We start from the raw sequence: 23,476 nt of genomic DNA, 5'->3' as shown, positions 1-23,476 counted from the left end.
TCCAACCAGTGAGGGGCCAAGTGATGGCTGGTGTGGCATGTTTGTTGCTATGAGTCCACTAAATGGATCTGGTAAGAACTGCTCTCCCTCTGTGACCATATTCCAGAAGCATGGAAGTTTCAGAAATTTGCAGAAGACCAGATAAGCTAAAAGCAAACCAGCTTACTACCTCATCTCAAGAAATAAAGATCATCCCTTGACTTAAAATAATGACTATACTCATTTGAAATTCAGATCCAGTATCCTGACAGCTCAGATTTCCACACTGCAATAAGAATAAGGACAAATAGGCCTCTCTGAGTGGTTTTGCATTATAATTTGCTCAGGAGAAAAGAATTACTAAGGTCTCTGAGAAAATGAAGTAACAAAAAATGTGTTCTGGATACTCCAGTACCATTTTAATATTTCATTGACTTGATTTTGCTCCCTATTCCCTGTAACGCAACATCTAAAGCTACTGAATCAACCCTACTGCCGAGTAACATTGCAAGATCCTCTCTGAGCACTTTTAAAAGCAGCATTCCTTTGAATCTTCAGAATCAAATTCTTCTGCAACTGAAGTGGGGGTTAAATTTAGGTCAACATGGATTCCGGAAAAAGCAAAATCCTTTAAAGTTCGTGTTAAAAATTCATGTGTCTCACTGAACAGTCTTGGTTGGGTGATGCTAATAAATATTAGAGAAAGTTCATTTTCTTTTTCTGCTGTTTCTCATAAGGAAGTTCTATAGCTTCATCCCAAATATATTGGACAATGTTGTCTATTTGCAAACATCAGCAGGACTGAGCCTGATACTCAGTCATCAGTTTGTTCTATCCTGTCATAAATAATAAGTGTGTGCAGCCATGTGCGGGGGCAGTTCCCACTCATGCCACTTTGTTCCCATCGAGGTTCCTGGAATTCACTCTATGGGCATGGAACCCACTGTTTCCTTTGTTCTCTTATATAATTGCGCTAAAAACAAAAACAAACCACCAGATAACCAGTCTTTTACTAACTCAAAACAGATCCTCTCTTTTGCTAGACTATAACTAAATCTTTTCTGACAAACTAATTTGCAAACATCCTAGTAGGTCTGCATAAGCATGAGACAGATAACATGGTGACAACACATTGGATTGTCTCACAGAACATTCTGTTCTTCATTTTGTCTAAAGAAGATAGAGCAGGGCCCCCTCTGTCCCTTTGCTTGTCTCTGACATCTATGAAACCAGAAGTTTCATTCCAACACCAACAGAAAGTGTGCAATTCTTCTAAAAGTTGCCTGGGGCAAGGAGGAAGGGGTTGAAGCAAGGTAACAAATAGTTACACTGTTTTGAAGTCAGACCCCCCTTTTTAGGATGCGTGAAAGATGAGAGAAAATAAAAGACATCTCAAGAATGAAGGCAATAACTGGGGAGGCATACAAGAAATAATGGATATAGTGTTCTCCACACAGTGACTGACACATGGTACATGGTTAATAAATGTCTCTAGTTCAGTGCATAGCAGATATGCAATAAAAATAAATATTGGTTGATTAAGTGATAAATGGCCAAGTGGATGAATGAATGAGTAAGTGAACATCCAACTGGATTAAAACCGGTTTTATTGACCCTGTATAGATTCTTCTCTTCTAGACTTCTGCTTAGGAAATGGAATAGACTGTGCATGGTGGGGATCAGTAATGTTGAATAAAGGGTACATTTGTTCCCAGACAGAGGGTGGGCTGAGCCCTCAGCAGGAGACAGTATTGAGTAGGTCAATTAAAATGCAAACAAGTGCTCCACGTGCCTTGTCTTGGCAGCATGGACAATTATGAACCTCCCTGTGCCCCATCTACACCCAAACTGACTAGCAGATCCTCTTGGTCTGCCTTGCACATAGTAGGGTTCCTTTTTTCAAGGCCTGAACTCCTGGGTATCTGCCCCTCCCCACTTCTAAACCTGCCCAACTCCTTGCTTCTCTGATCCTCTGCCTAAAGGAATAGTTCTTTGTATGGTCTTTGTAGTATCTGGGTGAGGAAACTGAAGCATGAAATGAGGGAGGGCTCCATGAACATCAAGATCAAAAGCTCCTCAAGTTCCTTTCCTCTCCTAACCTCATCCTTCCTCAAATAAGAAGAGTGATTAGAAAAAGGACAGCAGGCAAACAGCCTCAATGGATCCAATGGCTCTCTGACTAGTTATTGAATAAGATAAGACCAAAAGCTTGCCTTTTCCAGAAAACTGCACCTCAAATGCAGATCTAAATTGAATGCCATTGGAACTTACTAATAAACACTTCTGGAATCCCAGACTCCTACTGTGGAAGGCTTCCTTAAACCATCTTATAGTGCTCTCTTTCAGACAAAGAAACTAGTTTTTCACTCACCTTTTCTTCTTCCAACTACTGTTCAGCTTTGGGGACATATTTCAGTTCACTTTTAATATTCTGGATCTCCGACAGATTGACTGCAGGTCCTGGAAGTTTCTTCGCTCCTGGAATTGGCTTCTTCTCCTCATCTGTGGTGGGAGGAGCGCCCTGAAGAGACAGGAGGAGAAATTCAACTCACTAAAAAAGACATTTGATCTCTCTGGCTCATGGCACGAACCAGAAAAAAATTAAAGCAAGAATAATGTTAGAATGTCATTCTAGCTGAGTAACTTTCTCTTGTGTTGCTGAGATGGCCTCAGAGTTTCAATAAAATATCCTGAAGTTTGTACAGGAATGTAAAATAAAGTTGAAAGAAGAAAAGTCATTTTGACATGGCTTAGAAAACACTAGAGTATTGTTCAACATCTGGTAACTAATATTCCCCACATTTAGAAGGATTTGTGTTTCCGAGAAAAGCATCTTATACACCAAATTTAATTTGATATCATATGATCATAATATGCTCAATGGCAGAAATCTGTGGAACTTTAGTGCACAGATGGCTCTAATGATTAGTCCAGGAGTTACAAAGTTTTGGGGGGAATTCATTGGCTGCCAGAATGGGTCCCATGACATCTTTGGGAAGTATAAACAAGATGAAAAGGACATAAGGAAAACCTCTGTGAATATGCACAGAATAGGAGGGTGTGACAGAGCAGGCCCAGCCCTTGCCTCCTGCTTTGGAAAGTCTTAAATTTCCTATCATTAAATATTGTTATGTTTTTAAGCACAGTTTTAGGGTAGGCCCACATCCTGTCCTCTTTTTGGCTCTCTCAATGCCTGGTTACAGAGATACACATGCATACTTGATGACTGTTGCTTAACTAATTAATCCTGAGAATTTACCATAAGGACAAGTTCACGTCTCTATGCATGTGCACCAGACACACATAGCAAAAGGATCAGTTGCTGTATTAGTCCATTCCTCCTATTTGCTAGAGGGGGAGAGGGACAGGATCTCAACAGTTCTGGGAAGAGGAAGGCGTGGGAGGACATTTGATCACCTTAGCAGCTCTGAGAACATGCCTTGGATCAGATTACTGCCAAGAAAGGTAATTGAATGACTGGCCCAGCTGCTTTGTCATTAGGTCCTGCTTCCCTACTGGTAACCAATGACTGAGTGCACCAGGAATCCTAAGGCGGGCTCTTTAACTTGGGCCTTCTCTGATAAGCCACTTGGGCAGAAGAATTGGCCTGAGAACCTCACAGAAGTCTGAGCAGCTTCCGCCCTCCCCTGTCCCTCTTGTCTTCCCCGGTATCATGTTTTGAGGGTTCTCCAGCCTCCTGCAGTTCCCTCCCATTTTCTCTTGCAAGTGTTTTCTTCAATAACTACTTCACATATCGAATCCCATCCTTGGATGGGTTTCTTGGAGGACCCAAATGAACACAGTCCCCAGTGCAAGACTAGCACTGCTCTTCCATCTGCTTGGCCAGCAACCAATACAATTCCAAGGGAGAAAAATATGTAAGAAACTGCATGTTTCTTCCTGTGAAGCCCTGTGCCCCCAGCCTAACTCAGCAGCCCTGTCATTTGGGTATTAAAGCAGATGCTTTATGTTAGTCTCCATCTGGCTTCTAGGTCCCATTCTTAAATTGGTTTGGATCTAAAGGAAGAATGTGTTCGAGCTTCTCCAAACTCTGACAAATTACTTGGTAGACATGTCCTTTATAGAAACGTTTTTAAATTGCTTATTGGAGGGAATCAGTAGTCGTATAAAATATTGAGGGGCCTAAGGGTTTTTCCTATGGTCGCTTTTCTCTGAATCTGGTACAGTGCTGATGAAATTAGCTTTCGTATTACCCACAAGAAATGCTAAAAGAATTGAATGTTGACTGTACCTGCTTAAATACCTGGAAGACATCGTTTCCCCAGGTCAATGTACAAGCCATAGGACTGGCTGTTTTTCCTCGTGCACACACATTTGTCATGTGTAAGTGTGCAGACATAGAATTAATAATTAAAACTGTAAAACATTCACTTGGAGGACAAGGTATTCCAAAATGTTCTTTGCTGAGCTTCCAGGAAGGAATTTTTAACAAAGCTATAAAGTGTTGCTTTTTTTTAATATGTGTAGCAGTGAAATGAAAAATGTTTCCTCACTTATAAATGTTCCCACGGTTGTTAGGTGGGTAGATCTTAATAAAGAACCATGAAGGAGAAAAATGTTTTCAATTTCTTCTGTTAAGTTCCCAAGTAAGTCACATTCGCTAGTGTTGTTACATGGAAATGTGCCATACTGGTACATTTAACACATGAAGCCAATATCTGTACTTGGGTGTCTATATGTAAAGATTTATGATGTGAAAATATGCAGATAAATAATGATAATATTTAATATTGATCATCTTCCTTCCAAGTTACCATGATCTCAATAACTGTGTTTATTTATCAAGGTAAGACTTAGAATTCGATATGGTCATATGGCATATTGTGGAAAATTGTAAGTGGGTATATTTAATAATTTAACATTCTGATATTGATATAGGAAGGGGGGATAATGGTGTGCATTTTTAAATTGAATCTTCACTCATCTTTTTAAAACAGAATGGAAATCAGATTCCATTGCTTCTATGAATTTCTTATTATAAGAATTACAGTAAATTAAAGCATGAACAAACAGGGTTCCAGATAACCCATTTGGCTAATTAAGTATATTTTTCATAAGTAGATAATTGACTTGAGAATGGACATGGAAGACATTCTTTGCTTTAGATAAAGAGAGTGTGAGAGAAAGCTTACCGGCCATAGCAGCATTCCCAGTTTCAGGAATGCCTGTTGTGAAGGGAAATGCTTGCCTTGGGAGTCTCAGAGGATTTGCATTTTCCAGCATTTTCATCTCCCTCTTCACTACCAGATACTCTACTGAGTTTTTCCCCAGAGTCTCCCGTAAAGTATGACATATTCACTCATTCTCAAACACTACCACTGCTTGCTGTTCTAAGGTACCTTACTAACTCCTCTAACCCTCACACCAACCCTATAAATCTGGCACTACTCTTATCTTTGTCTTACACTTGAGGAGACTCAGGCACAGGAAGGCTAAAAAACTTGTCCAGGGCCACGCAGCTAAGATGAGATTTAAATAATGTATTTGCATCTTGTAAAGGGACAGTATGAAAAGGGAAATATTTAACAGAAAGTCCCAATGTGCTATTTGGTGGCTTAATAATGATGCTATCTTAGGCAAAAGAGAGATTTGGGAAGATTAGTGGAGGCTTATCAGTACCCTTCAGATCACTTCAAGCAAGCAGCTGCTTGTCTTATGCAAAAGGTTAGCCCTGCTTACAAGGATTTGGCTAGAAGGCCCTTGTGCCAGGCACAAGCCAGTGTCTGGTGAGGCAAGCATATAGAGGGTACACTCCTGCTCTGTGGGCAGAGCAAAGGGCTTGTCAGAGGCCACAGGAGGACAGGAGACAGCCAGATCTTGTCAAATGGCCAAAGACTCATTCTGCCTTCCTGATGGACTGCATCTTCTTCACTACTGAGAGGGGGCCAGGGTAAAAATACCTTCTGAGTTTACATGAGGAACCTACTGGTTGTGACAGAAATGACCTTTGCAAGTCAGGGATGGTACGTTATGATCCCCACATTATACTATATTTCTCCTAATGCAAGTCTTGGTAGGGAAGCCCAGATCTATGAAAATAAGCAATTCTGAGTTTGCAAACTTGGATAATGGCAATAAATGTGGATGTATGTTAGTTCATATTTAGACTCCATTTTCATTCAAATTATGCCAAAATAAGTAGCATAACTATAACCTCAAAATAACCCATGAAATCCTACTTAACCCACCTTGTAGTCAACCTACCCAGCTACTCCCTTGCAATGTTGGTTCTCTGAGAAACTTATTCTGAGGACCAGGCCAGATCTTGAGTCATGAGAGGCTACTCCCTACCTAAGACCCCACAAATCTTGAGAGTTCCTACTTGTATGGTAAGGAAACATTCCACGCTCCTGCCAAACTCAAGGAACACTCCTAGGGGGTCTCTGGATCTCTGTGGATACCTCACTTCCTCTATCCTTTGAGGAATACTAGTGGACTATTTGTATACTTGGCTGGTTATAAAGTGTGCATTGACAAACCAGGTGTTATCAGTTCTTGATTATTTTAGAATATGTTGGAACCATCAGATTAAGGAAAAGGCAAGAGTGAAAGCAAAGTGTTTCCCTAGTTCCCCAAGAGAGACACTCATATGGAGGAAAGTACCAGTTGTACAGAGTGAAATCAAGGGCCATGTGTACCACAGAAAGAGTGAGATGTGAGCCTCTAATGCAGCTGTTACATCAACCAATTTCATGAGGAAAGAGGGTCAAGCTACCTTCTGACTGATTGCCATGGTGGTGATAGACACAGCTTAAGAGGAAGCCTGGGAAGAAAAATCTAATGACAACTAAATGGAGGTGGAGGAAGAATTCCACTGCAGTCCCTTCTAACTCCTCATGCCCCTTTCTTACAACATGCAAAACAATAAGCCCAGGGGTCTTTCCTGAAAATTGGATAATTAGATAAGTTGATGAGCAATCATTTATCAAATACCTACTAGACTATGCCACATCCATTACATCACTCACTTCTTCCTCACAGCAACCCTCCAAGAGATGGAGTTTATCCCACTTGGCCAGCACAGACTTGAGTAGTTGACAAAGTCCCAGATGGAGGGCTCATGATCATGAGTTCACTGGAAGCCGGTTAGAAGCTCCAGAAGGTGGGATTATATAGACAAAAAGCAGGATAGGGTCATGTCTTTTCAACTCGTATGTTCAAAGTTTTTATTTATTAAAAGTGACTTAATGGCTGAAACTCTAGACCTCGGTGATGTCGCTCAAATAATTCATCTCTTCCTCTCAAAATTATCTCTTGATAGAAGGCTGGAACCACTGACTCAGGACCAGATTAAAAATATTCACAGGAGAAAAAGTTAGATCCAGGTCTAAGTCTTATTAAGAAACTTTGAAATGGTGATAGATATTCTTTGGGGGTAAGTACCAAAAAAGTTTTTTTAAAAAGCCTTTTCACCTTTTTAAAAAGAAAAAAATATATAGTTTGATGTGCTTTGTGGCTTAATTCTATTTTCCTTGTATTGTGCTAATAAAATGTTCCAAAACCTTATTTTTTTTCCCTCAGAAATAGACCTTTCAGATTTCAGCAGAAAAATCACGTGTGGGTAAAAAATGTATAAAGATCTGAAGAGGGAACCCTTTCCTATCTGTTGCATTTGTTGTATTTTAGCCTCCAGTTTAGTAACCTAGGAATGTGAATTTGGGGGGATAACTGAAGAACTGGAGAGAAAATGCAAAAAGGAAGACTAGATAGGCTCCCTTGAAAAGTCTTCTTTTCAAAGGAAGGTGAAGGTGTTTGTTTGTGGTTGGTTGGTTGGTTGGTTGGTTATAAATGTGCTTATTTCCTGAGCTTTAATTTGGGTTCATCACCCATCAGAAGCTGTACTAAATACATCCTGCTCAGTTCAATAAAAGCTCCTGATTGAAAACTTCTGACTCTCAAAAGACCAACAGCAACTAAGAGGCCATGTTCTCCCCACCACAAACAAAAATCAGTCAACAACTGTTCAGTAACTTTAAGTAACCATGTCAAGTACTTAACTTTGGCTGACAGAAATGGAGGGACAGAGTTTCCTGGCTGCCTGAACAGGACAACTACAGAAATCTACACACTACATGATTTCTGGAGAATCACCCTGCCTCGCCTTTGCCCTCTCTTAGTGAGGATTCAAGAGCAGACAGGCCTCGCTAGACTTTGACACCTAAGTTTTCCTCACCTCCTCCATTTCAGGAGTACATTCTTTTCTTCTGGGGGGTTGCCCAGCTCCTGGTCGAAAGGCGCCCATTGGAATATTGATATTTGCCTAAAAGAGAAAAATAGGATAAATTTAGCTCAAGAAAAGTAAGAACTTGCAATGACACTTTGAGACAGCAATCATTGTGAGGAAAAATGCGTCTGAAAAGTACATCTTCCAAGGTTTTTATCTCAAAAAATTGCTGAATTAACAGCACAAAAATCTGCAAAGGAAAATTTGACTTCCATTTATTACAGAGTTCTGGTATTCATCCTTAGGTCTGCATAGTGATTTTACGATTTCTTATTGGGTGGAAGACTTTGAAGGCAGTTTGTTCTGGCTGTTGCCCTCCTGTGGTGCATGTTATTTTCCTCTCTCCCATCAGGAAGGAACACATAATGACAGGAAAGGAGAGAGAGCATCTGCAGAAGCTATCCACCTTAGCTTCCTTTCAGATACACCACAGCACTGGAAGTAGGAGGGGCTTTCACACCTCCTAAGCTGCTGTGCACTGTAACATCTTGCCACTGTTCCATCATCCCCTTGGGTCTGTGGAATTGACATTCTTCTACCTTCTCTCCAACACACTGTTGTGTGCAACAGTAAGGAGTAAGGAAAGTGCTACAGAGTGAAGTTCCTCTTGTATCACAACTCATCAGTTCTTATCCATTAATAAGGTAACATACTATTCTCCATCAGTGCTAAACATAAACACCCTTTAGTAAACATGCAACACTCTGAACATTAAATCACATAAGAATATGCTGACACAGTAATTTGAACTGGAGAGTATGTACATTTGAATTTTGCCCTGGCATCAAAAAAGGTACAAATATTTAATGCAGACCAAAAGCATCTTCATCTAGTAGTATCACTCAAATAAAACATACATTACACACTTTTTAAAAAATGTAGAACACATTTTCCACTGAAGATAAAACATTGCCTATGAGTAATTGAATATGTGGGTTTGAAATGCTGAAATTTCATTTTCATGTCATGAGTGGAAATGATGCATGGGCAAGGAGAACAATATATTTTGTTATCTTATGACACAGATTGGATGACTTTGGTAGGCCACTAAATGAAATGATTATGAAGTGTGGTGAGGTACATTTGGAAGCCCCTGGTATAAACTCTGTTGCCAGGGGAACTATTAACCTATGACACAGGGTCTACGTTCCTGCAGTGTGGAAGGTCTGTGTTCTGCTCACGTGCAGTGAAAGGAAGTGACTTTTCCCAACGAGGGGCTTTAAAGCTCCCCTTCCTACTACAATAATGTAGATCCCACAGAAAGGAAACAGACCCAATGTGTGTGTGGCAAATAATAAAAGAGATTCATCAATGTGGTGCCATTCCAATAGGGTCAACAAGCCAAGAAGTGGTTTTGATTAGTATGTACCTTAAGACAGAGTGGCCCAAGAGGTAGAGCACCTGCCTAGCAAGTGTGAGGCCCTGAGTTCAAACCCCATTACCACCAAAAAAATAGATAGGGGAGCATAAGATAGGGGGAAAGATAGGTCTTATATGGGGGCCAATATGGAGCCATACCTCATGATTCCAAAATGTACCTGCCTTAATACTAGGTAGGCTGAGGCAGAAGCATTGTGAGTTCAAGACCAGCCTGGGCTACACAGAAAGGTCCAATCTCCCCTCTCACATAAAAAGTTTACTTAGATCACCCCCACCCAACCCATTTATTAAGCATTCACAGGAGACATCTTCCTAATAGTGAATTCAGGTTAATATATTGTTTCTTAGAAACTTGACTGCTAAACTAACCCATTAAATCAAATACATATGCTCTATAGTCAATTGTAGTTTTCAGTAAGGAAATGTGTTAATATAATAAACATTTTCTTGTTTCGAGATTGATTTTAGAACCTCACGGAGCCTCTCATGGGTCATAGGTGGATTCAAATGGAAGCTGTCTAACTTCAGAGTCAGATATTTTCACTCCACCAAACTGGTCTCCAAAGAGTTCTCTTCACTTGATGGAAGTTAGCTCTAACGAATGCTAAAACTGCAGACTTACATTTTGAAAGTGGCCTTTGAAAAGGGATACGCAGAATGGATAATTTTAGAATAGGTATCAAACAAAAGCCACATTGAAAAATGAGCCATTAACTCACTCATTCACTTGATAGTTTTTTCTTCCTAAAGGCATCACTCAAGAAATCAAGAACCTCAATGGGTTTTTATGACGGCAAATACTGACAGGAACAAAAGCAGCCTGAAAACATGTCAAGTGTCCAGTCATTAATGTGCACCAATAAGGGAGTGTGAGAGAGTGCTTTGTCAACTGTGGCATGCATTATACTAGTAATGAGACCATTACATATGTTTCGTTAGTGTAATTTAGGGCAGTGATATTTGACTGAAAATTATCCACTACATTACAGCCATAAGAAAAAAATCCTTATAACTTGAATTTAATAAGAAAATGTAGACCTATACATCTCTGCTCTTATTCCATCAGCCAGAGAATTGGGTCATAACCTTGTCCTTTTCACTGCTTTGCTCTGTGCTTGAATTCAAATAAAATGCATTTCAATAACTCAGTTTTTCCACCTGCAAATTGAGTATGGCATTTACTACTCAGAATGTGTCTGGAATATAAGCTACATTTTTATAAAGGAACAAACACAGAAAAAGCTTAGCATTAATCGCCAAGAGTCAGTATGAGACTGGAGTTCCTCGTAGCTACTCAGGAGATGGAGATGAGGAGGATCACTCAAGGCCAGCACAGGCAAAAAGTTAGGCAGACTCCATCTCTACAAATAAGCCAGATATGGTGGTGTACAACTGTAACCACAGCTATGACAATAGACAGGAGGATCATTGCAGTCCAGGCTGGTCCCATGAAAAAACAAGAGACACTATTCCCAAAACAATTAAAGCAAAAAAGACCTGGGGGAATGACTCAAGTGGTAAAGCACCTGCCTACCAAGTCCAAGACCCTGAGTTCAAATCCCAGTACCACAAAAAAAACCAATGGAGCTCTTTCTCTATATAGATTGTGTATAAATGCACAGAAAGCAGCAGGCTCTTGTCTTTTCCTTTTGTAAGGCAACCCTATGTATTTCTTGTCCCTCATTGAGGTTTACTCATGGTAGATATTTTTAAATACACCCAGTGTATCACTTGCCCAAGCTATACAAAATTTGTTACATCCTCCAAGTTGGAAATGGAAAAAATCTTCTAGATCATCCTTTGCCAGAACAGGATACGGTTCCCTGATAGAAGACCTATCTGATGTGAAATTTATACTGTCCTTGATCTCACCTGGTGAAGAAAAGTAGAAAGAATTCCCTGTAAGTTAATTCTACCACTCCCTTAATTATTTGTATTGTTCTCCTTGCTTGGCTCCAGGCTTTGAGCCAGAAGGGTTCTGGAAACAATATTCCCTGCACAGTGACTCCTGTGTGGTTTACAATGGGATGACATCTTCTTTCCCCACTGGGTTAGATTCTGATAGCTGCTGGCCACTGAGTGCTGACAATTTCTATTGAACTTGGCTTTCCACAGCCATCATTCTCCTTTTGCCCGCACTCCATCTCTCCTTTGCTGAACCGCTGTCAGGGTTCTGAACATTGCGTATGTGTTTCAGATGATGCCCTCTGACTCTGTCTTTCATTTTTAAAGGTCCCCAGCACCTCCTGCCAGAATCTATAGCCTTCCTGATTCCATTCTACTTGAGATGCAGACAGTGGAAATTCTACAGGGTTGCATTTTCAGTAGCTCTTTCCTGTTCTCACAGTCCTACTCCCTCTCTGAAAGGAGCAGGGTATGACATTTTGAGATTTATAGCATCTTTATAGAAAACTTTCAGAAAGAGGTGTGTTTTCTGATTGAAAAATGAGATTCCTTTTTGACACCAGAGCCCAAAATAAGAGCGACAGATGGACACACACATCTACCAACTAAAATAGAGTCAACTTCTTTTACAATAAAATTCTGTATCACTAGAATGCCTAACCGCCTAGAGATTCTTGAAATGTGAAGTCGATTGAAAACACACAAAACTTCCCCACCTCACACGATTTTGAGAAACTCCCACTCAGCCACTTTTCTTCACCCATGATGTTTCATGCTGAAAGGTTTTCTTTTTTCTCTGTTCTCAACACTTTTTGTTCTCTTCAGTAATTTCCTGAATGACTCAACTGTAGTCTTGTCATCCAAGGTAAAGCAGATTTCAAGAACGTACTGTACAGCTATTAGGATAATGTGTCCAGTTGGTTGCATGGCAGGTTGTATTCCTAAGTACTTTTAAGTGTCGGCATTAAAATGACATCTTTTAGCCAGAACACGACAGCTTGCCTCATTTCACAAGGTTGGAACCCTGGGCAGAGCAGCAGAGACCATTAGCTGGAGTGACACCAAACCCACTTGTGAGTCACACAGCTCTATTCACATTCTTGTTACATTTTAAATAAATCAGCATTGGAAATCATAAACAATGTATTTTAGTGCTTTCTGTCACCAACACTAAATCCATGATTAGAGTCTTTGACTCTCCATTAAAAGAAAGGTCAAATGAAAGTTAATTTTTTGTTGGCATGTGGTGCATGCCTGTAATCCCAGCTACCTAAGAGGTGGAGATCAGAGTCTGAGGCCCACCTGGGAGAAAGCAGGAGACCCTATCTGAAAACAAATTAAAAACACAATGGAGGTATAGCTTGCCTAGAAAGTGTGAGGCTCTGAGTTCAAATCCTAGTACTGCCCCAAAAAAGAAAGTTAATTTTGCATTTTAGACTTAAATAAAATTTTGAAGGAAGACCTATATCATTGTGTGATTTTAGCCTAATGAATGTATTGGATTAACTAAACAATCATGGAGGATGATAGTCTGTTCCTTAGTAACAAGTATTGTCATGTACATGGAATCTATTTGTAAACTAGAAATTCTACACAGGAAACAGTGTTCCTAACACCTGATTGTGTGTATTTTTTTGTTTTCATGGAGGCTTTATACCCTGGGAAGTGCAAGAGCAATGATAATAGGTGAGGAAAGAAGTACTAGAATGTGGGGCATCAAAATATTCTGTTCTTGCCAGCCATGGTGGCACACATTTGTAATCTCAGCTACTCAAGAGACAGAAATCGGGAGAATCATGGTGTGAGGGTAGCCTGAGAAATAGTTATTGAGACACTATCTCAAAAACAAGCCCGGTGTGATGGTACATGCTTGTAATCCCAGCTACATGGGATGTGGAGGTAGGACGATTGTGGCTTGAGGGCAGTCCAAGCAAAAAGCTTGAGACCCTATCTGAAAAATATCTAAAGCAAAAATGGATGGGGGAGGGTGTAACTTAAGTGGTAGAGTGCTTGCCTAACAGGTGCAAAGCCCTGAGTTCAAACTCCAGTACTGCTAATATACATATATGGTTGGGTAGCAATGAAAAACTCCCCATAGTAAGAAGCCACACACCCTAAAGAGGCAGAGCTCATATAATCTTTCTTTTGAACATTTGATAAAAGACTTAGATTTAGTTTGATTACACAGCTTGATTAAGTCATTTGAGCCAGAGATAATAATTCAGTTGATCATGATTGCTCATATTTCCAGACTATGCTTACCATCAAGTAAGTATAGTCTTTGACTTTTCACTCCAAACCAACTTACTTTTAACCTGACTAATTGGTGTAGGTTCTTCATCCAAATGCTGACGCTATTTCTGAATGTCAGTTGAGTTCTTTACAAAGCAGGGACCCAGCGTCCATGACATGGTAATTGTCCCTTGAGTAGCCATAGCACTTATGATTACCCTCCAGATGGCCCACAGCCATCCATCCAGCCTTGTGCTCTGTGTCAAGGTAACAAGACTAGATAATGCTGAAATATTGGGCTTTAAGCTCAGACTGCACAACTGAGCTCAAGCTCTCATCCTCCTCCTTATCCAGGGTAATTCCAGAAGCATTATTTCCTCTCTGCAAGCCTAACTTTATGACCTATGGAAATGCCATTGCACTGTAGCAAGTGCACAGTAAGGGAATAACTGTAGCTATCAGTGCCATCCCAGAAAGGAACCTTAGAAACTATTCTCAAGAGATGCACAGGCGATTAGAAGCTGGGCAGGGGCTTAGAGGTCATTTACTAAAACAATCTCCCTTTGCAGATCATGAGGACCAGGTAGAGTGCTTACCTAGGAAGCACAAAACCCTGTGTCCAATCCACAGAACTGCAAAAACAAAAACAAAAAAGATCACATAGCAGAGTTATGACTAGGACACAAGACTCTTACCCAGTCAGCTGTGACATTCTCAGATCTCACAGGAGAAGACAAATAATAAGATACTTTGATCAATGGGGAGAGAAAGGACAAGTGACAACCCAGAGAAGATTGGCTTTGCATGAACCAAGGCCCTAGAAGGCCTGTGATAGTTCTCAAACGAGTGTGTTCAGAAGGGAGCAGGAGGACTGTCAGATGCTGCCAGTGGCTGGTATCACTTGGTCTCATTAGAGAAAGTCACCAAGCAGATGGCTGATGGGATTAGATTTCCTGCAGATCTTGGTTCCCCTCCACACCTGTCAATGTCATCCATCTGAAGGGAGCAGAGCTGCTGTACAGTGCGCTGACGTTACCTTGGCCACAGTTCCATTCCCATCAACAGTGGGATGTAACAAGCGACCTGGAGGGTCTACAACTGGGGTTGGCAAACTATGGTCCACGGGACAAAGGTAGCCCACTGCCTAATTTTGTAAATAAACTTTCATTGGAAAACAACCACATTCATTCACGTACCAATTGCCTACAGCCCTTTCATGGTATAATGTCAGAGTACAGTAGCTGGAACAGACTAAATAACCTCAAAGCCTGAAATGTTTACTAGGCAGTAAGTACTTCATAGAAAAAGTTTGCCAACTTCTCTACAGAACTTTATCAGTTGCTTAACAAAGTCCCTCTCCAAGCTATGAATAATCAACTGATTCCTTCAGGGATGTTTTTACACCCTTGGCTGAGACTTAATCCAATGGGAAAGAAGGGTAAATTTAGAATCCCTTACAATTCAAAGGTCATCTCTTCATTATGCACTGGAAAGACATCTATTCACCAGAATAAGAGGGTGGATCTAGCTCTGGCTGCCCTCTTATTCTGGTACACGAAGGAGATGAGCACTTGAAACAAGGGCATTCCACACATTACACAGATGGTTGGAAGAGCCATCTGGGGAATTGTGTACTGTAAACCTGAAGCTTGCCAGAAATTATCTTATTCATTGTAACAACCCTATTAAGTAGTATAGTGTCCCCCATTTTACAGAAAGGTAAACTAAGAGTGAATGAAGGTAGCAGAGATTTGCAACTCTTCGACTCCATGTTTTCTGACACACACAGGTGCACCAGTTCAACTCCTGAAAAGCCTGCCCGTTATTGACTCTGAGACATTTTCCCAAACACTTACTTAGGGAAACCTTTCATTTAAAATCCCCATAAAACTGGTATTCTAGGGAACATATTATGAAAACAGCTGAACTAGAGGATGATGATGACTGATTGATGATAATAGCTATTAATTAAGCAATTACAATTATTCAGGCACTGGCCTAAGCATTTACATGCATTAACTTCATTTTACCCTCTCAGAAGCTCTAGGAGCTACCCACTGTTATTAATTCCCTTTTTGACCCATGAGGAAATAGAGGCAAAAAAGAGGATAGACAATTTTCCCAATTACCCTACAGTTCCCTAGTAGGTACTGGGGACTCTGAGTGCCTCCAATGCCGGAATCAGGTATCAATTAATCTTTGTGTACTCTATAGTTGGCACAGTGCCTGGCACATACCATGCACTCAGAAAACGACAGTTGACCTGAACTAGAGATAGAGTTCTAATAAAAAGATGTGAGTATGGCTAAAATGTATTGAGTAGAACATGTAAGTGGTATTTACACAACGAGGGTATTGCCCCATCGTTCAGGTTTTCCATTTGTTTCAGAGAGTACTGTAACTTAGACAATGTTCCTACTATAAACCATTCTGTATGGTGTAACCATTTTCATATTTTATTCAATGTACCCTACTTAAGATTAAGCAAAGATGAGAGAAAAATATCAGATAGCGCTGATCCTATTTAGCCATAAGAAATAATATTTCATTTACAGGTGCATTAAATTGTGTTTTTTGTGTGGCACAAAATATACTGAAAGAAGCAACAAACACTACATCCATAAGGAACAACTGCATTGCCCTTGTTGTTGCTAAAGTGGATGGATTTTTTGATAATGCAGCATAACAGCTATTGAAAATAGTCAACAGCAGTTTCTTTAAAAAATATTACAGATCTAAAAATATACCAAGGTCAAAATTAGTAAATAAAATGCCGGTGAATTTTCTGTACAGATTTGAGTGAGGCCAGAGAGCACTATGGAAGAAAAATCAATACACTTTCAGTTTTAAAGGGAAGAGAAGAAAAAAGCAGCTCAAGACTGTATTTTGTGTCCTGAAAAAAATAGAGGAAATTTTATGTTTTACACTTAAGGAGCTTTGAGTGCAGTGATCAAATCATACTAGTTCACATAACTCTCATATAAAGCACCCCTGAATGATAACTATAATAATGGTGGATCTTCAATGAGTGCTTACTAGGCTTGTTTTCAGTATCATGTACCTGTACCCCTACATGGTGAGTTCTAGTATTATCTCCATTTTACAGATGTGGAAATGGAGGCCAGAGAGGTAAAATGGAGGGAAGTAATTTCCCCACAGTCCTACACAAGCTGGACTCAGAAGCCCAGCAGTCTGATTTCAGAGTCTACTTGCACACCAAGTAAAAGAGAAAATTCAAAGGCTCAATGATGCTTGTAGGTCTCAGAGGTAGAAGAATGTCCACTGTCACTGTCAGGATATGTCAGAGCCTTACTAGGTAGACGCTAGAGGGCTAAATGTCACAGTGTGGAATGTACTGACCCCTCCTTGGTAGCTTGTCCAATGACAGGTTTCCAGAGGTTGCATATAACATCTTGCCACTTAAGAATTTCATCAATTTAAGGATGTTCATTAGTCATGACAAGTAAGGAATGTCCCTCTACCCATCTTTACCACTGGTGTATGCTAGAATTTCTGAAACCCTTGATGATGTGTTCTCAGTCCAGCCCATGTGAGCCACTCCAAAACAAGCTCAATCCTTTGTGGTTGTGCTTATGCTGTGGTGGTGTATAAGAGTTAAAATATTCAGGAACTGTTGCCTGTGCTGCAGTATTCAGAAAAGTCCAGAAAGAAAACAAGTTCCTTTGGAGAAAGCAGAGGTGGGCTCCATGTTGATGGAAAGGAAAGATGCAATTTTTAAAAATGCATTGTGAAGAGAGTCTCAGGGTGGGAATCATTTGAGAGTCAAATGCAAAGCCCTTAAGAGAAATAACAAATTGAGTAAAAACGAGTAGGTGGGCCTGTAATCCTAGCTACTTGGGAGGCTGAGATCAGGTGGATCATGGTTTGGGCTGGGCTGGCAGGGAATTCACAAGACCCCATCTCAATAAACAGCTGGGCATGGTGAAATGTTCCTGTCTTCCCAAGTTACAAGAGATGCTGAGATCTGGAAGAACATGGTTCCAGGCCAACCCAGGCAAAAAAGTTTCTGAGATCCCATCTCAAATGGAAAGAAGCTGGACAGGATGGTGCATGCCTGTCATCCCAGCTATGGCAGGAAGCCTTAAATAGGAGGCTCATGGTCCAGGCTAGCTTGGGCAAAAAAAAAGAGAGAGAGAGAGACCATATCTCAAAAATAACCAAAGCAAAAAGAGCTGGAAGTGTGGCTCATGGTGAGAGAACCCCTGCCTAGCAAATGCAAAGCCCTGAGTTCAACACCTCCCAGGAAAAGACCCCACAAACACTGAAAGTTACTTTCATAATTATATTTTTGTTTCAACATGTTTGCTTCTCTCTCTTCTTTTTTGAGGGTGACACTTAGGTCAGTTTAAACAACAAAAGAATTTGATTGCTGGGATGGCATGAGGAGAACACGTAGACTTTAAGAGATAAATATCCAAGTATTGGGAAGAACTCGACTAAAAAACAGATGTTATTTAAGGAAATATGTTTTATTTGATTGTATTTCTTTGATGCTGGGGATTGAATCTGGAGCCTCACATGTGCTACTTGTGCCCTGTATCACTGAGCTACAATCCCAGCCCCAAAAGATGTATTTGAAACAGATGAGTTAAACAAACTGTGACCCATTAATATATCCATATATCAATTAGATAGAACAATGGAAATTGATTCTCTATCAATAAGCATATAAAAATACATATCAAAAAATGTACTACATTTTTCAATTAACATGTAATAGTTATACATATCTATGGGGTACAGTATGCTATTTTAACAGTATGATAGTTTAATATATGCATACAATATGTACCAATCAAATGCAGGTAATTAGCATTTCCTGCTGTTTATCATTGTTTTATTTTGGAGCCTTCAAGCTCCTCTCTTCTAGCTCTTCAAAAAGTATATAATAGGTTATTGTGAACACGCTACATTTGTGTAGAAGGTAATTTAGTTCTCATTCATAAACTTTGATTATCTTACAATACAGAATAATTAAACAAAAGTAGCTTCCCTTTTCTCAGTTATACCTTACCAGTCTTGTATCCTTTCTCAATTGTTCCTTGAGAGTCTTATAAAAAGGAACATTCTTTTCTTCTTGATGTTAATAATCAGTTTGAGGTGAATGATCACAGTAAGTAGGACTTGTTAAGCAATCAGGCTAAAAGTCACAGAGCTGATGTTAAAACACAAATATACCTACTTACCTGGATGGCTCTGACGTTGGAAACTGGCTGTTTCGACATACTCACGAAGTCTTATCCCTAAAAAAACAAGTAAGAAACTGTTAGAGGTAGCAGCATTCAGATTCAAGGTCTTGATAAATTAGAATTTAACTCATGATTCAACTGGGCAGTCACCCCTTTCACTGGCCATATATTCTTTCAGTCTCAGTTTTCAAAGTTACTTGGATAGTTTCCTTCTCAAGGCCTCGGAGAGAGGGAACACTAGAGCTCCGATTAATCATTCAGGACGAGAAATGCTGAGATGCCTCGCCCCTGATGCTAATGATAGGCGATCAGAAACTTGAAAGGCCCTATCATCTCCTTCTCTGCCCTCTTGACCCTCTGCCAAGAACAGCCAAGCAAAAAAGTGGTGGGAATAAAACACCTTTGTTCGGGCCTTTTTGACCTGTACTCATTGTTGCCAGGGTGGCGAGTTAGCCCACTGAGAGCACCTGCTCTTCCTTGACTACCCAAAGAGAAATGGCCTGTAGGATGACCCTGCTGCCAGGACGCTCTCCGTTCTGTGTGGAAGAGCAGAGGAGCGGGGCCTCATTCCTCCACTGCGTGTCCCCTCAGCCCTCTGCAGGGTGCCCAGGCTATGTGAACACAGGCCATCACCCCTTTCCCTGCTTTCCTCTCAACACAACGGACTCAGAAGACAAGTAGGATTTCCATGACCATGTCAGATCCCCAAGATGCAGAAGTGCTTTCTTCCCACTGCCTTTCGACACAAGTGAGGCCTGACTTACAGCATTGTGACTGGAGCACATTTGGGGACATAAACTGGTTTACTGGGGCCAAAGGAACAGGCAATAATAGCCCAGCTCAGGCCTGTTCTTGTAGCTCCATCTGTTAAACATGCACAGAACCAAGTAAAACGTGACAAACTCATTGAATTAAAAACATGCTGTGTTCTAAACCCTAGCTATAAAATAAGTTGACTGATTTCTCTGTTGACTGGCATGAGTGTGTGTGTTCACACATGAGTAAATGAACAGAGAGCAGTGTTGGTGTTTGCCATAACCTGGTCAATGTCCTCCAATGTTTCTAGACCCATTTCCTCTTCCTTCAATTTTACCTGCTTCACAGGTTGTGGTAAGATTCAAAATTACACAGTGCTGCTAGAAAGGCTTTCTGAACTCTAATGCATGCTGCAAATACTTATTGCTTACTGCCATTGCCCAGAGTTAACGACTTCTGAGTGCTGTCTGACCTGCAGCCTTAAGTATGAGAAGAATTGATGGAAGGACAGTTCTCATCACCTGTAGAAATAAAAGATCTGAGAAGAACTTTGTGAAAAACTTAGGCTTTGTTCTGTAGATCTTTAAAGTCTTAGTTTCTACTATATGAAGTTAAACAATTGCATATTTTTAAAAAACCTCTATAATTAGTGTATCCTGATAGTTTTTGGAGCTGCTTACATAAAACAATGGAGATTTTTTAAAGTTTCACCTGAATGTTTTGATAATATATAAATCTAGCTTCCAAACATAAAGATCTAGGTAGGATTATTTTTAATCTGGTCAAAAATTAAATTACAACCACAAATCGAACAATCAGTGATGCATTTTGTTTTGTGTTTCAAGTAGATTGCTATCTTCAGTGTCAAAGAAACATGAAGGATTTTTAATTTTTGGATCTAGAGTATGCTGCTCAATTTCAAAACGAAATACTTAATGCCTTAATTTTGAAGGTTTCCATTCCTCAAAAACTAATAGAAGGCCTGCAAAGCAATAATTTCACAGGACTTTAAATATCTCAGCAAGTTGTATTCTCTGTGTATGTATAACTAAAATTTTACTAATATCACTTGAGAACTCTAAAAAAGTTATTGTACATTGATGTAAAACATGGGAATTAGGAGATTTCTTTGTTATAATAGCAGATTGAAATGTAAAAAATAAGCAATGAATAATTGTTTTGTTTATGCTCTATTGATTTTAAAAATAAGTTGACTTTGATTTTTCACTGACTGTATTAACTATTGGATTGCTGTAGGGTGATTTGGAAATTCTGAGCCTAATAGATGGATGGGCCTTGTCTCCTATAGAGTTTTGCTGTGTTCTCATTTGCACCCGAATCTCTTCACATCCATGTTAATCTTCTATAGAGACATCTGTAGCTCCCAGCTCTCATTCCTCATGAACAGGCTAGAGAAACAGTTCAGCAGCAGTTCTTACTGTCCTCATTATTTGCAGCGAAATCAGGGCAAAGCACACTGATGAATAAAAATAGACAGTGTTCCCTGGCTGTTGCTCTGGCCCTGCATTCACCTCCATCAGGGGATGGAGAGTATAGGACGCACCTTCCCTCTTCTGCATGCTTCCTCCAGGAACCAAAAAGCCAGCTAAGCCTTAGCTACACACCTCACTCCCACTGAGGCCACTGTTTTTCATCCAGAGGTACCCTTTATAACACTCAATTACTGTGTCTGTCTCCTGGCTCTGGCTAAAATTTGGAAACACTGAAAGTTTAACAAGACGTCTTTTGACTTTTACAATGCCTATAGTTTAATGAAAATGCTTGCCAGCCAAGCACAGTTGAGTTTTCCTAGCAGATCTGAAAGTCAGTGGGGACTTTTAATGGTCTGTATGCTGAGTCATGGACAATACCCCCTCCCCCATTTAATTTTGACTGGGCAGCACATAATATCTAACTTCTAAATAAAACTCTTCGACTTACTAAAATTTGTTGGTATTACTATCACTAATTTAATAAGAAGAGATTCAGGGGAGAATCAATATTTGGAAAGAAGAGCTTTGTTTGTTCTTTTTAAAGGTCGAGTCGATGGGTAAAGCTCTATCTCAAAGGGAATTATCTCTGTCCTGCTGCTAAAAATACTTCCTGAGGAGGGTGTAGAAAGATGTTCAGCTGTCTGAACTAACTCCTTATTCACTCTGCCTTAAATACGCTGGGAGACAAGAGAGACTCTTGAGGTCCCATGCCTCAGAGAGAGTGAGCGCTGCCCTCTAACTTGCTGGGCACAGGTAAACTGTGACCAAAGTGAAGCTTTCAAAAAGACAGTTCTATCTACATATAAGACATTGATAGAACTTTATAACCGAAATCAAGCCTGGTTCTTAGAGAAAGGAGAAAATCATTCTAAACTTGTACTGTGTAAAACTCTGACAATAATTTGCATTTAGGTAAACCAAAAGACTAGCCATTTTAGCTTTTCTTTGCCCCCAATTCACCTGTTTAATTCTCAGCTTAGAGCAGGAATCAGCCTGCAGCTGACCAACTATAATGCTGGTTGTCAGAGCTTCAAGGTCAAAGTTATCATATCCGGACAGGGGAGATTTTGTTGATGTCACCTTTTGCTCGATTATTTTGGCACTTCCCCCCCACACACATACACACATAATTTATAAAACAGAAGCAGCAGTACCACCAATGAACAGGGAACTGACAAAGAAGCTACACTCATGGTCACACACCTACAAAGTTATAAGTAGTCACTTCAAGTTACATATCAAGGAAATGTCCTTTAGAAAACCCAGGTGCCAGTGCCGGGTCCTTCTGCTTACCTGCCTTCTGTATTTGCTTACTGCCTGAGGAAAGTCCCAGGTAGTCAGGTGCAAGAAAACAAAGCTCCTTGGAGGTTGGAAAGGACGCCCGGTGTCCTCTGAGCTGCGATCTCAATTCCAATGCTTTTCATGTAGCTGAAATAGCTCAAGTGTTCTGTGCCTCTCCCGGTAGTGAGAGCTGCTCCTGACTTGGGGCTGAAGGGGAACTCGACTTAAGGCTAAGTGTTAAAGAGAATTCCTGTCATAGCTCACAGTTGTTCTTCCTAAATATAGAGTTTGATACAAGCCATTCACTGGCTGCCTCCGAAAGGCTTGACTGTGTGGAAAGCAGGGCTCAAATGTCAGTTGTGGAGATGGCTACGATTTCTTACTGCCCTCCTAATCTTCCAGAAGAGGCTGGCTATATTTCCTCACATTTTCTGAGGGGATATAGAAAACTTCAAAAAGTAGGAAAAGTCTATCTTTAGTTTTATTGCCCGGAGGCCAAAAGATGAGAAATTTTCAATAAAAATTGGGGGAAGGCGGCAGGGGTGCTGACATCAAACAGTGCTAGAAACCTAGCTTGGTCACTCAAGAGCTGTTAATGTTATTCAATAATCAGCACTAGATATGTACTCACAAAATGATGGTAATTATATCATTACACTGGACTATATGAAATTGCCCTTTCGTCGGTCAAACATTGTGGAAGATAGACAGACTGGTGGGCCCAGAGTCCTTACTCACTGACTTGACTGCCCCTACTGGTGGCAAGGACTTTGATCCCAGGGCAAAGGAAGCAACAGAACAGAATTAAACAAAACAAAGAAGAAATGTCCATTTTAAATATGAGACGAGCCAGCACCAGGTACCAGGAAAAACGTCTTTTTAAAAAAAAAAAAAAAAGAACACCCCAAATCCTAAAACTTCCCTTCAGGAGACGAATTCGACAGAGCGGACAGACTTTTAAAATTCACCCACTGGATGACAGCAAGCCCCAAGTC

The 23,476-nt window shown here is 40.3% G+C and overlaps 1 protein-coding gene across 4 annotated transcripts in view; it reads right to left on the bottom strand.

Moving 5' to 3' along the window:
• Positions 1 to 22,735, bottom strand: part of Smpx (small muscle protein X-linked) — a 48,143-nt gene extending 25,408 nt beyond the window's left edge. For 2 of the 4 annotated variants that reach the window (XM_020152150.2, XM_020152149.2), the window contains exons 1-4: positions 22,494 to 22,735; positions 18,949 to 19,005; positions 8,174 to 8,260; positions 2,351 to 2,500 (exon numbers count right to left, since the gene is read on the bottom strand). In XM_020152150.2, coding sequence (XP_020007739.1) covers positions 2,366 to 2,500; positions 8,174 to 8,260; positions 18,949 to 18,987 — 261 coding nt within the window. In that variant the 5' untranslated portion in view covers positions 18,988 to 19,005; positions 22,494 to 22,735 and the 3' untranslated portion in view covers positions 2,351 to 2,365. Of the gene's footprint in view, positions 1 to 2,350; positions 2,501 to 8,173; positions 8,261 to 18,948; positions 19,006 to 19,101; positions 19,171 to 22,493 lie in introns of those variants that run through there. The other 2 variants (XM_020152148.2, XM_074062641.1) reach the window with 2 other exon arrangements.
• Positions 22,736 to 23,476: the final 741 nt, after the last annotated feature.

The sequence above is a fragment of the Castor canadensis genome, chromosome X, assembly GCF_047511655.1.
Source record: "Castor canadensis chromosome X, mCasCan1.hap1v2, whole genome shotgun sequence".
In the NCBI taxonomy this organism is placed as follows: Eukaryota; Metazoa; Chordata; class Mammalia; order Rodentia; family Castoridae; genus Castor; species Castor canadensis.
Note: the sequence above shows the minus strand (reverse complement) of the source record. Positions and strands in the feature narration are given on the sequence as shown.